At 46.2% G+C, this 13,789-nt stretch overlaps 1 protein-coding gene across 2 annotated transcripts in view; it reads left to right on the top strand.

The window, feature by feature from the left end:
- The window catches only part of LOC140427843 (E3 ubiquitin-protein ligase DZIP3-like), a 231,092-nt gene that overhangs the window by 84,566 nt on the left and 132,737 nt on the right, over positions 1-13,789 (top strand). Inside the window, exon 12 of one of the 2 annotated variants that reach the window (XM_072513611.1) lies at positions 7,598-7,662. In XM_072513611.1, coding sequence (XP_072369712.1) covers positions 7,598-7,662 — 65 coding nt within the window. The remainder of the gene's footprint in view (positions 1-7,597; positions 7,663-13,789) is intronic. The other variant, XM_072513610.1, reaches the window with a different exon arrangement.

Below are 13,789 nucleotides of genomic sequence, written 5' to 3' on the forward strand. Positions count from 1 at the left end.
GTGGTGGTTGGGGCCTCGCCATGCAGAGAGACATGCAGTAAACCCTAGCTTGCAGCCTAGTTTGGAGAGGGGAAGAACAATGTCCCTTGCTCAAAGTCACTCAATGCCTTATCAAGGTACCTGGCATCGGGGGAGGCGGGGGAGGCGGGGGGGGGGGGGGGGGGGGGGGGCGGGGGGAGTCACCCCAAAGATGGAAGTCATGAAGTTAAATATCTGGCATGGAGCTGGGTCCCCTGGCACAAGGTTCTCTCTGTCAGTTGGGGATTTAATTCACTCGGAGCTCCCAGAGATCGGGTCAACAGGGTGCATACACCCAGTTTTGGTGGTGGACTCGGACCCCTACTGCCCTCAATAATTCAGGAATTTGCATAAACAAACAACAAACGAAAGCAGAAGTAAAATTATACAACATAATAAATAATCCCACTTCCTCCCATCCTGCATTTCTTTGTTCTTTGTTCTTTGTGCCTTCCCCATTTTAATCCCCTTATCTCCCGTCCCACTTCCTCTTCTGCTGACAGCTCAATCATTCTTAAAGAAGTCAATGAACAGCTTCCACCTCCAAGCGAACCCATCAACCAACCCCTCAGGACGAACTTGACCTTCTCCAGCCTCAGAAGCTCCACCAGGTCACTCACCCACACCCCTGCTTTCGGCGGTATCTGAAACTCGCCCCCACTACCTTAAACGGCAGCTGCCCCCAACCTCTTCTCCTGCCCTCTGGTCTCAATCAGGAACACCTCGCTCTTTCCCATGTTCAACTTGTACCCGGAGAACGAGTAAAAGTCCTCCAAAATCCCCATAATGACCCCAGTGCCACCCAGTGGGTCTGAAATATATAAGAACACGTCATCCGCGTACAGCGAAACCCTCCGTGTTCAAACCCCCCCCCCCCCGCAATCCCTCTCCAGTCCCTCAATGCTCTAAATGCTATTGTCAATGGTTCTTTAGCCAAGACAAAAAGCAACAGGGAGAGTGGGCATCCCTGCCTCGTCCCGCGGTGCAGCCCGAAATATTCCGGGTTCACCGGTTCATCCGCACACTTACAACGGGCACCCTACACAGCAATCGGACCCAGTCCATAAACCCCTGCCCGAACCCGAACCACCCCAGCACCTCCCACAGATACTCCCACTCTACGCGGTCGAAAGCCTTCTCCGCGTCCATCGCCACTGCCACCTCCACTTCCTGCCCCTCTGGAGGCATCATAATCACATTAAGCAGCCTTCTCACATCTGCCAAGAACTGTCTCCCTTTCACAAACCCCGTTTGATCCTCACCTAGCACCCCAGGCACACAGTTGCGAAGCCAACACCTTGGCCAACAACTTAGCGTCCACATTCAACAACGATATCAGAAGGTACGATCCACAATGCTCCGGATCCTTGTCCTTTTTCAATATCAGGGAGGTGGATGCCTACGACAGTGTAGGGTGGAGTTCCCCCCTCCTTATCCTCATTGTATGCCGTCGCCAGCAACGGCCCCAGGTCCCCGGCCCAAAACTTTTTATAATACTCCACTGGGAACCCATCTGGTCCCGGGGCCTACCCTGCCTGCATCGCTCCCATACTCTCCATCACCGCCCTCAATCCAATAGGGGCTCCCAATCCCTGCACCAACTCCTTGTCCACCCTGGGAAACTCCAACCCGTCCAGGAACCGACACAGTACCCCCACCCCGGCCAGGGGCTCCGACTCTTCCTATAAAAAGTCTCAAACCCCCCCATTCACCCCCACCCGGTCCAGCACCACCCTTCCCTTCTCGTCCTATCCTTCACTGGCCCATCATCCGCCTCCTGCTTCCTTATCTGGTGGGCCCACATCCTGCTCACCTTCTCCTCGTACCCCTCGACCTTGCAACTGCCCAACCGCCTTCCTCCTGGACACAATCCGAACTCCTTGTGGAGTCTCTGTCTCTACTCAACAATCCTGCCTCCAGAACGTGTCCAACCTCAGAAACGCCTTCTCCCTACTTGCCTAAATCAAAATAACCCCCCTCCCCCGAATCACCGCCTTGAGTGCCTCCCACAGCATGGCGGCCGTGACCACCCCCATATCGCTCAGCCCCCACTGCAGCCCCACATCGAGCCTTTACCCATCCCAATTAGGGGCATAAACATTTACCAGGACCAATGGTATCCCCACCAGCCTCCCACTAACTATCGCAATCCTTCCCCCCCCCCCGAATCGGCCACAATGTTCCTCACCTCAAACGCCACCTGCTTATTCACGAGCACTGCCAACCCCCCTCGTTTTCATGTCCAGTCCCAAATTGAACATCTGCCCTACCCATCCTTTCATCAACCTTGTCTGGTCCCCAATATTTAAATGTATCTCTTGTCCACCTTCAAACTCCTTAGGTGCGCAAACACACATGACCGTTTATCCAGCCCATCCAGCCCTGTCACATTCCACGTGACCAGCCTGGTTTGCAACCCCCCCCCCCCCCTGCTGATCAACCATATCCTTTTTTGAACCAGCCCCCGGTGCCATGTCATGCGACCCTCTAGGCCCACCCTCGGATGTCCACCGTCATCACTCCTTTTCCAACGGTGCCACAACAACCGCACCCTTATCAGCACCCTCCCCTCCTCTCTCCCAAACAAAACAACAAACCCGTCCCCTGGACCTACCTCCAGATTACACCCCACTGCGCTACCGTTAACTAGCCCGCCCAGCTAGCATGGCAGTACCCACCCAAAGCCTCCATACCTCCTACCTCCCACCCCACCTCCAAACAAACAAAGAAACCGAAAAGGTGCACTCACCCTTGATGCTCGCCAATCACCCCGCCAGAACATTTTAAAGGGGAAAAAGTTTGCCAAGAACAATAAAAACCTCCTCACAACTCCTCAAAAGTTCATTGTCCTCTTTCTGCCAGTCCATTGTCCCTCAAAAACTCCATCGCCTCCTCTGGCGTACCAAAATAATATTCTCAATTCTGCAAAGTCAGCTAGAGACGGGTTGGGTACAGCGCTCCAAACTTCACCGACATCTGTTTCTCCAACATTTTGACCCCAAACCTGCCGGCCTCTACTCCTTTGATGCCTCCGGGGATCCTCAAATTTTGCCTTCTGGGGCGGTTCTCCAGATCCTCCCCCTTCTCCTTCAGCCTCTTTTGGGTCTCCCGCGTCACTCCCACCTCGGCCACCAAAGAGGCCAGCTGCTCCTCATGCTGCCCAACTTTTTGGATCGCTCTGCCCTGGGACTCCAGCCTCTGCTCCACTCTCAATATCTGCTTTAACCGGCTCCAGCACCTTGGCCAGGTCCTTTAGGGCCTCCCTCCTCTGCTGACTGAACTTAGTGTTTAAAACGTCCACCAGCTGCTCCGTTGACCACTGGGCTGGCAGAACAGGCCCTTTGCCCGCCAACATCTTATCCTCTGGCGCACCACAAAGACTGTCCTGCTCCAGCAGCTCCCTTCTTCTCGACCCACTCCTAGTTCATGAATCCATCCACCAGCCACACCAGGGGAATTACACTTTCTCCTGCCATTCCTACACCTCTTCCCATCCAAATCTTCATCACTCAGATGGGGACAGGACTGAAAAATTCCACCTTGAACGAGAGCTACCAAATGTGCAATCGCTCACTCCATGGCCACCACCGAAAGTCCTCACTCCCAATTTTTCTAACTCCCTTCATGTTGAAAAATCTTATCAGTCTCATTCTTGAATATACCCAACAACCGCAGCTCCCTGGGGTGGAGAATTCCAAAGATTTACGACTGTGAACAAAGGTATCACAATATCCATGACCATGAACTAATTTATGATATCATTCTTTTCTGAGATGTGATAATTTCGATACTTGCGCCAACCTAATGCTGCTGACTACCTATTGGCTGATTCAATGAAGACAATGTAGCTAAATTACGTTATTGCTGTAATGTTTGCTGTGAAAATGTAAATATAACGAGCATCTGGCATCCCTGTTGCATTTATCTCTTTGAAATGTGGAGAATATTATCTCTTGTGATGCTTCTTGATTTGGCTTAGCTAATTTGGCTTAGCTAATGACAGCTATTGGTGGCACAGGACAATCTGGAAATTTGGGCAGGGATCTGCAATGCTTCTCCCATAGCCCTGTCCAAACTGTGCCCATGGTGGGTAGAATGGCCTTTTTCCATGCGATAAATGTCCATGATTCTGTGATTACTGTGCCAAAACAATTACTTGTATTGAAACATTTCTAATTTTAACATTCGCATCATGTCAAACTACCTGTAAAATTAATTTCTTTTGTTAGCAGCAAATCACTTGGTCACTTGAATTAAAGTGGTCCTGTGAATTACATTTACAAAGGCAAAGGAAGGCACAGCAACATTTGGATACAGATCTGGTATTTGGAGTTACATAGTTTTGACTAAATTTCAAGCTTTGCTTCATTCAAAAAATATTTTTTGTTAATATCTGAAGAGTGCTTGGAGATACTTTAATCCCCCAATAAATGTGTTATCTGGAAAAAGTGGAAGAGGATAAGCATGAAGCACTGCAGGATACAAGGGCAACCAGGTAGCATCAGAGGAAAGTCTTATCAAACCTGAGCTGGGATAAAGTCTTTGGCTTCTCCATCCTATCACAGATCAATCCTCATGAGGTGTTGCTGATCCTTTGTCTCCAGCTATGTGCTGCTTCTGCCTGTAGAGGCAGAAAGCTACTGAGGAATTAAGGCCTTAATGCAAAGGAATATTCCTGAGGATTACCAGACTGAACATGAACAAGGCAGCTGCAGTTGAAGGATAATATCAACAGTATCCCTATATCCATTCTTGTCAAAGTGGTTGATGAGCTTCAGCAGAGATCAGAAGGTTCTCCATGGTTTCTGATGGATTAGAGAAGGAAATTAAAGTTTAGCAGGGGACTAATCATGGGAACGCTAGATAGCTTGAATTTGCCTTTTTATTTGATGCATGAACATTTTTTACCCTCCTGTTGAAATTCCTACCTGCACTGAAACATGGTCCTTTGGATAGTATTGCAAGCTTTTACTGCTCTCTGCCATGCTCTGCAGACCACTGAGATCTTTGTGATCATGGCCTGGAAAGAACACCTCACTCCCCTGCTCAACCTGTTTAGTTATCAAAGTAGGGTGCCCTATTCCTCCAGCCTTCTTCACTGCCAATTCAGCCCATTGTATAGTTGGAAGATAATTCTTTGAATCCAGCACCAAACTAAGAAAATCTGCTCGTACAATGGTCTCACATTAGTCTGGGATGGTTTGGCAGCTGCAACTGCTACAATTTGAAGTTATTTGATAATTAAGCAATTGCGTTAGAAAGCAATTGTAGCAGTAGTCATTGTGCTACAAACAATGCTGTTTATTCCGGTGACTATTGTCCTGTTGCTTGGAGGTAGATGAGCATTTTGGTGATAGTGACCACAATTCAATTACGTTTACTTTAGTGATGGAAAGGGATAGGTATATACCGCAAGCCAAGAGTTATATCTGGGGGAAAGGCAATTATGATGCAATGAGGCAAGACTTAGGATGCATCGGATGGAGAGGAAAACTGCAGGGGATGGGCACAATGGAAATGTGGAGCTTGTTCAAGGAACAGCTGCTGCGTGTCCTTGATAAGTATGTACCTGTCAGGCAGGGAGGAAGTGGTTGAGCAAGGGAACCGTGGTTTACTAAGGCAGTCGAAACACTTGTCAAGAGGAAGAAGGAGGCTTATGTAAAGATGAGACATGAAGGTTCAGTTAGGGCGCTCGAGAGTTACAAGTTAGCTAGGAAGGACCTAAAGAGAGAGCTAAGAAGAGCCAGGAGGGGACATGAGAAGTCTTTGGCCGATAGGATCAAGGATAACCCTAAAGCTTTCTATAGATGTGTCAGGAATAAAAGAATGACTCGGGTAAGAGTAGGGCCAGTCAAGGACAGTAGTGGGAAGTTGTGCTTGGAGTCCGAGGAGATAGGAGAGGTGCTAAATGAATATTTTTCATCAGTATTCACACAGGAAAAAGACAATGTTGTCGAGGAGAATACTGAGATTCATGCCACTAGACTAGAAGGGCTTGCGGTTCATAAGGAGGAGGTGTTAACAATTCTGGAAAGTGTGAAAATAGATAAGTCCCCTGGGCCGGATGGGATTTATCCTAGGATTCTCTGGGAAGCTAGGGAGGAGATTGCTGAGCCTTTGGCTTTGATCTTTAAGTCATCTTTGCCTACAGGAATAGTGCCAGAAGACTGGAGGATAGCAAATGTTGTCCCCTTGTTCAAGAAGGGGAGTAGAGACAACCCCGGTAACTATAGACCAGTGAACCTTACTTCTGTTGTGGGCAAAATCTTGGACAGGTTTATAAGAGATAGGATGTATAATCATCTGGAAAGGAATAATTTGATTAGACATAGTCAACACGGTTTTGTGAAGGGTACGTCGTGCCTCACAAACCTTATTGAGTTCTTTGAGAAGGTGACCAAACAGGTGGATGAGGGTAAAGCAGTTGATGTGGTGTATATGGATTTCAGTAAAGCGTTTGATAAGGTTCCCCATGGTAGGCTACTGCAGAAAATACAGAGGCATGGGATTCAGGGTGATTTAGCAGCTTGGATCAGAAATTGGCTAGCTGGAAGAAGACAAAGGGTGGTGGTTGATGGGAAGTGTTCAGACTGGAGTCCAGTTACTAGTGGTGTACCACAGGATCTGTTTTGGGGCCACTGCTGTTTGTCATTTCTATAAATGACCTGGAGGAGGGCGTAGAAGGATGGGTGAGTAAATTTGCAGGTGACACTAAAGTCGGTGGAGTTGTGGACAGTGCGGAAGGATGTTACAAGTTACAGAGGGACATAGATAAGCTGCAGCGCTGGGCTGAGAGGTGGCAAATGGAGTTTAATGCAGAAAAGTGTGGGGTGATTCATTTTGGAAGGAATAACAGGAAGACTGAGTACTGGGCTAATGGTAAGATTCTTGGCAGTACGGTGTCCATGTACATAGATCGCTGAAAGTTGCCACTCGGATTGAGAGGGTTGTTAAGGCATACGGTGTGTTAGCTTTTATTGGTACAGGGATTGAGTTTCGGAGCCATGAGGTCATGTTGCAGCTGTACAAAGCTCCGGTGCGGCCGCATTTGGAGTATTGCGTGCAATTCTGGTCGCCGCATTATAGGAAGGATGTGGAAGCATTGGAAAGGGTGCAGAGGAGATTTACCAGAATGTTGCCTGGTTATGGAGGGAAGATCTTATGAGGAAAGGCTGAGGGACTTGAGGCTGTTTTCGTTAGAGAGAAGAAGGTTAAGAGGTGACTTAATTGAGGCATACAAGATGATCAGAGGATTGGATAGGGTGGACAGTGAGAACCTTTTTCCTCGGATGGTGATGTCTTGCATGAGGGGACATAGCTTTAAATTGAGGGGAGATAGATATAAGACAGATGTCAGAGGTAGGTTCTTTACTCAGAGTGTAGTAAGGGCGTGGAATGCCCTACCTGCAACAGTAGTGGACTCGCCAACACTAAGGGCATTCAAATGGTCATTGGATAGACATATGGACGATAAGGGAATAGTGTAGATGGGCCTTTGAGTGGTTTCACAGGTCGGCGCAACATCGAGGGCTGAAGGGCCTGTACTGCGCTGTAATGTTCTATGTTCTATGTTTTGCAGTTCCCTGACTCAGAACAATGAAAACCCTGAGGAACTCGCACAAGAGCCTGAATCTACAGGATCTGGTAAAGCCGATCTTATTTTTATTCAGAATGGTGGGGAAGGTGAGAGAATGTTTGGTACCAACAGTTTTCAACTCAGAACTTTGATGGGATTAATTTTAGTATTTCAAATCTTACCTTCCTGTGGGGCTTTAAGTGCATATGTGGAGCCAAGGCGATTAAGGGTCTGATGCCACTAGATAAGGTTGTACACTACCCTCTTTTGTCCAGTTAGGTACTAAGTATCATAGCTAGGATTCCATGTCCTAGGATCCCATGTCCTACCAGTCAAATGACACAACCTGTTAGTTAACAAGCCACTCATTTTCCCTATTATACTCATTCAGCATATTGGGCCATTCAGTATTATCAGAAACAACATGCTATAGTCAATTTCATGTGAACCAGTATTTTCTAAACCCAATAGTCCCGATTCTGCTGCAGGTTGAGGGAGCCACTTGATTAGCAATGAACGTAGAACTTAGCCATTCTGCTCAGGGAGAAGGAATTGCTTACATGTATCTTGTAATGAGCAGTTTTATTCTCATTAAGGAGTGTGGATGAATTCTGCTAACTCTCTTAGCACTAAAGTGCAAAGCAATACATCTCTCAGCAAAATTAGGAAAGGCAGTTCCAAAAGCTGCCAACAAAATAATTAAGGAAGAAGCAAATAAAAAGGATTTGGTTCAAACTTGTTCAAACTTGAATTAAATTGGAAACGTAACTCATTTTTAAATGTCATGCATGCACCAGTAGAGTTCAACTGAAAGTATTTCTCTTTCACCACCAACTGTTTCCCCATTAGTAGCATGAGTGGTCGAATCTGGAATACCTGCTTTTGTAGAAAAAGCATTTGATGAAGTTTTGAGATAATCTAATAAAGGCTAATTAGACAATATAGGAGGAACAGAATAACGTAGCGAGTGCACTCAAAACATTTAATACTGAACTTTGCATTTGTATGGAAGCCAATATTTTGCTGCAGCACCTCTTCACCTTCTCATGAAAAGTAAATAATAAAGCCAGAAACTTGACATGAATTCAGCAGAACAAAGATATTGACTTGAATGAAGCAAAAAAACTGAAAGTCAGGTTTTAACTTTATTAGCTCAACAGCTAAAGCATTTACTGTTTATGGTCTAATCACCTTACTTGTGGGTGGCACAGTGGTTAGCACTGCTGCCACGTGGCGCCGAGGACCCAGGTTTGATCCTGGCCCCGGGTCACTCTGTCTGTGCAGAGTTTGCACATTCTCTCCGTGTCTACGTGGGTCTCACCCCCACAACCCAAAGATGTGAAAGGTAGATCGATTGGCCATGCTAAATTGCCTCTTAATTGGGTAAAAAAAAGAATTGGGTACTCTAAATTTTAAAAAATCATCTTTACTTTCTTGCCATTCTGATCAAAGGTCACAGACCTGAAAAATTAGGCAGAATCTTGTGCCCTCCCCGATGCAGATTTGGTGGTAGGGGGATTTTAAATGGGTGTGAGGGTGGGGACCCTGCTACTTCCTTTCCTCCACCCTCATTAAGTCCATAGAGGTAGGCCCATGGACGGCCATCCCATCCCATCCCACCAATAGAAGCCCTAAAGTGGGCAATTTGTACCCATTTCATGGCCTCATCCTGCTGCCACTGTTATTAACCCAGCGGCTGGCAAGGGAATCGTCATGTAGGGAGCATGAAGTGCACACCCTGGTGTGTTTTCTTGAGAGATCCCAGGAGTATCCCTTGTTCAAAGCCCTCATTGCCTAATTAAGGGGCCAGGCATTGTGAAGGGAAGGGGTGCTCATCTCAGAACCACCCCACCCTTGCTGCAGAGCCCCTATCCCACAAACTCCTTCCCACCATCAATCACCTGTGCCAGGTCTCTCCTTGGTCCAAGGATTCGGTACTGAGTACAGAAGAGCTACCAGCCTCTGACAGGCCGACAGCACTCAGGGGACGCTTATTCCATCCTGGGGAAAGCTGGCTGATGGCCTGTTAAATGTTTGAAGGGCACAAGATGTGGCAGGCATCTTGAAAAGAGGGTCTTTCCAGGCTGTGGACAAGACCCCAATCGCCTCTCCAAGATTCCGCCCATTAATCCTGTTTCTCTCTGCAAATATGCTGCCAAACCTGCTGAGATTTTCCAGCATTTTATGTTTTTATTTCAGTTTTTCAGCATCGGCAGTATTTTCCTTTTGTTCTTTATTTACTGATTCATCATAGTTATAATTTGGACACAAAACTATTTGTCATGGCTGGCATTATTTAGGATGATGAATATTCAGTAGGTGTAAATATAACCATTCTGATACCATGGACTCTACACCTAGAAGTATGATTCTACAGTAGTAGTTTTGGATTTTATCGCAGAAACAAATCTTGTTTCTTTAAAACGCACAATAAAGCAATAATATTTCTGATTATCTTAACCTGTTATGATTCAAGATAAATTTACGTATTAGAAACATTTTCTCAATGGTGTCTCCTGTTAATGTAATATGATCTTTGTTGAAATGCGGAAGTGAAGTATATTTTCATCTTCATTGTATGAACAGTAATTCTGGGCCAAACAAGGCTGTGCCATTTCACCAACTCTCTTTTCTGTTTTCCTCACTGCAACACTGCACTTCACCTCCAGCAAATTACCCACAGGTGTGGAGACAATCTACAGAACAGATGGGAAACTGTTAACCTACACAGTCCAAAGCTAAAACCACTCCAACCTCCATCATTGAGCTTCAGTATTCAGATGATGCTCGTGTGTGCATTTAATCAGAAACTGAGCTCCAGGTCATTGTCGACTCCTTCTCCGAAGCATATGAGGAAATGGACGTTTTGCTAAACACATGGGGAAAACTGCGGTCCTCTTCCAACCAGCTCCTACAGCACAACACCTACCCCCATCGATTGGGAACATGGGCCATTTTCCATATCTTGGGATCTTCCTTTCGACAAAGATAGATATAGACAACAAAATCATCATCTCCAATATGCCAGCTCAGTTTTTGGCTGACTGACTAAAAGAGCCTTTGAGGACTAAGATTTCAAACCGGAGACTAAAGTCATGGTCTACTGGGCCGCAGTGATGCCCATTCTCCGATATACTTCAGAGACTTGGATGACCTACAGCAAGCTCTCAGAATGCTGGATGAGTACCACAAATTCAATAATGAAAAACGGTAGCATTGTGGATAGCACAATTGCTTCACAGCTCCAGGGTCCCAGGTTCGATTCCGGCTTGGGTCACTGTCTGTGCGGAGTCTGCACATCCTCCCCGTGTGTGCGTGGGTTTCCACCGGGTGCTCCGGTTTCCTCCCGCAGTCCAAAGTTAGGTTAGTGCAGGTTAGGTGGATTGGCCATGATAAATTGCCCTTAGTGTTCAAAATTGCCCTTAGTGTTGGGTGGGGTTACTGGGCTATGGGGATCGGGTGGAGGTGTTGACCTTGGGTAGGGTGCTCTTTCCAAGAGCCGGTGCAGTCTCGATGGGCCGAACGACCTCCTTCTGCACTGTAAATTCTATGTCTATGTGGTCCAACAGAGCGTCACCTGCCGAGCCAAATTGCACAGCATCAAGGTGCTAATCACTCAAAATCAGTTCCACTGGGCAGGGCATGTCACTCATATGCCTGACACCAGATTCCCAAAGCAACTGTTCTACTCAGAACTTAAGACACAACAGAGACTCCCAGGAGGACCACAGAAACACTTTAGCGATGTCCTCAAAGCATCCCTGAAGAGGTCAAATATCGCTTCTGGCTCATGGGAGACCCTGACTTGTGACCAACCAAAATTAAGAAGGCTCATTCAGGAAGGCGATGAGCACACCAAGAGACTTCATTAGGAACGTGCAAAAACCAAGTCGAGGCATCAAAGGGAGTGCACACACCTCCAAACAATTCATCTTCCCAACACTTCAAGTACCGCCTGCAGATTGCGCATTAGACTTCCAGCCATCTCAAAACTCACCAAACCAGAGTGGAAGCCGTGTCATCCTCAATCCCAAAAAAGGACAATAATCTGACAGAGTGGATCATCTTCCCATTCTCGAGATCATTTGATTTTCATTCCATTTGCTTCTCAACAGCCAGGCAGACAAGCCACATTGCCATATTACCACCAATACAATGAGGATGAAAATTTACCCCGCATTTTTAACTCGTTATCAATTATTGACATTAACAATAGGAGAACATGCTCCTTAAATGGAACATGATTTTGATATTCTTAACCATCACATTATCTGTTGCAGCATGTTTTTCTTTCTTCATATGACATGAAAATCAGTATAAATTTTGAAGAAAATAGTTGATAAGTAACACAATCCTACAGAGCACTAGAAATCTGCTGCCCTTTCTTCATTAATACATTCAAAGTGCAGAAACAGCTTATCAACTAGAGAGATTATGTAAAACAGATTTGAATACATAATTCATCCATAGTATTTCTGAATCTCTTTTATTCCTACTGATTAATTTAACGGTATGATTAGTCTAACTGTATATAAACAAATTCTTGCCATGGTATTAGTTTGTTGAACTACATGACATGAATTTTATTTTCCATAATGATGCTGGATTTATAATCCACGGATGACAGGGTTCCAAATTAAATGTGGTCAATCTTGCAAGCAAATAAAAGTTGCCTCACACCAAACTTCAAAAATCACTTAAAGCATTCGTATTACAAAGTTTTGTTGGTAACAACTGTGCATTACCATCCTGGGAAATATTTTTTTTCTCTATTTCACAGGATGTGGGCTTCACAGACAAGGCCAGCATTTGGAGGCCAGCATTTGTTGCCCATCCATGGGCAACAAATAGGGCGGCATGGTAGCACAGTGGTTAGCACAGTTGCTTCACAGTTCCAGGGTCCCAGGTTCGATTCCGGCTTGGGTCGACTGTGCGGAGTCTGCACATTCTCCCCGTGTCTGCGTGGGTTTCCTCCGAGTGCTCCGGTTTCCTCCTACAGTCCAAAGGTGTGCAGGTTAGGTGGATTGGCCATCATAAATTGCGTTTAGTGTCCAAAAAGGTTAGGTAGGGTTACAGGGATAGGGTGGAACTGTGGGCTTAGGTAGGGTGCTCTTTCCAAGGGCTGGTGCAGACTTGATGGCCGAATGGCCTCCTTCTGCACTATAGTTTCTATTTCTATAATTGTTCTTGAGAATGTGGTGGTGAACTGCTTTCTTGAACCACTACAGTATGTGTGGTGGCAGATGCATGCACAGTGCTGTTAGAGAGGGACCTCCAGGGTTCTGACTAAGCAACAGTTAACGAACAGCGATATATTTTCAAGTCAGCATAGTTTGTGTTTTGGAAAAGAACTAGAAGGTGGTGGTGTTCCCATGTGTCTGCTGCCCTTGTCCTCGATGTTAGCAATTGTGATTTGGAAGGTGCTGTCTGAGGATCCTTGGTGAATCCATCCCTGTAGTGATTCTTGTAGATGGCACACAGTGCTCATCGATGGTGGAGGAAGTGAATGTTTCTGGAAGGGATGCCAGCTAAGCAGGCTGCTTTGTCCTGGATGGTGTTGAGCTTCTTGAGTGTTGTTGAAGCTGCACTCATCCACGTAAGTGGAGAGTATTCCATCACACTCCTGACCTGAGCCTTGTAGATGGTGGCCAGGCTTTGGGGAGTTACACGTCAATTCTTAGTCTGGGACTGTTTTTCTAGCCCCAGTATTTATATGGTTCATCCAGTTCGGTTCCTGGTAACCCCCCAAGATGTTTATAGTGGAGGATTCAGCGGTGATAATGCCATTGAATGTCAAGGGGTGATAATTAGACTCTCTTTTGTTGGAGATGATCATTGCCTGCCAATTGGGTGGTGTGAATGCTACTTGCCCCTTTTCAGCCCAAGCCTAAATGTTGTCCAAGTCTTACTGCATCTGGAAACGGACTGCTTCAGCATCGGAGAAGCTGCGAATTGTACTGAATGTTGTGCAATCATCAGTATACATCTCCACTTCTGACCAATGACTGGGAAGGATGGTCATTGATGAAACAGCTGAAGATGGTTGGCCATAATAATGTCCCTAATTAGGTGGTGAATTATAAGGGTGCACTTATATTACAACTTGAGCAGTGACACAAACCACACATAGTTTCTGCTTCACAGAACGGTATTCAGCCACGTGATTCAGGTAGCACGGTAGCATTGTGGATAGCA

This window comes from Scyliorhinus torazame, chromosome 8 (assembly GCF_047496885.1).
Source record: "Scyliorhinus torazame isolate Kashiwa2021f chromosome 8, sScyTor2.1, whole genome shotgun sequence".
In the NCBI taxonomy this organism is placed as follows: Eukaryota; Metazoa; Chordata; class Chondrichthyes; order Carcharhiniformes; family Scyliorhinidae; genus Scyliorhinus; species Scyliorhinus torazame.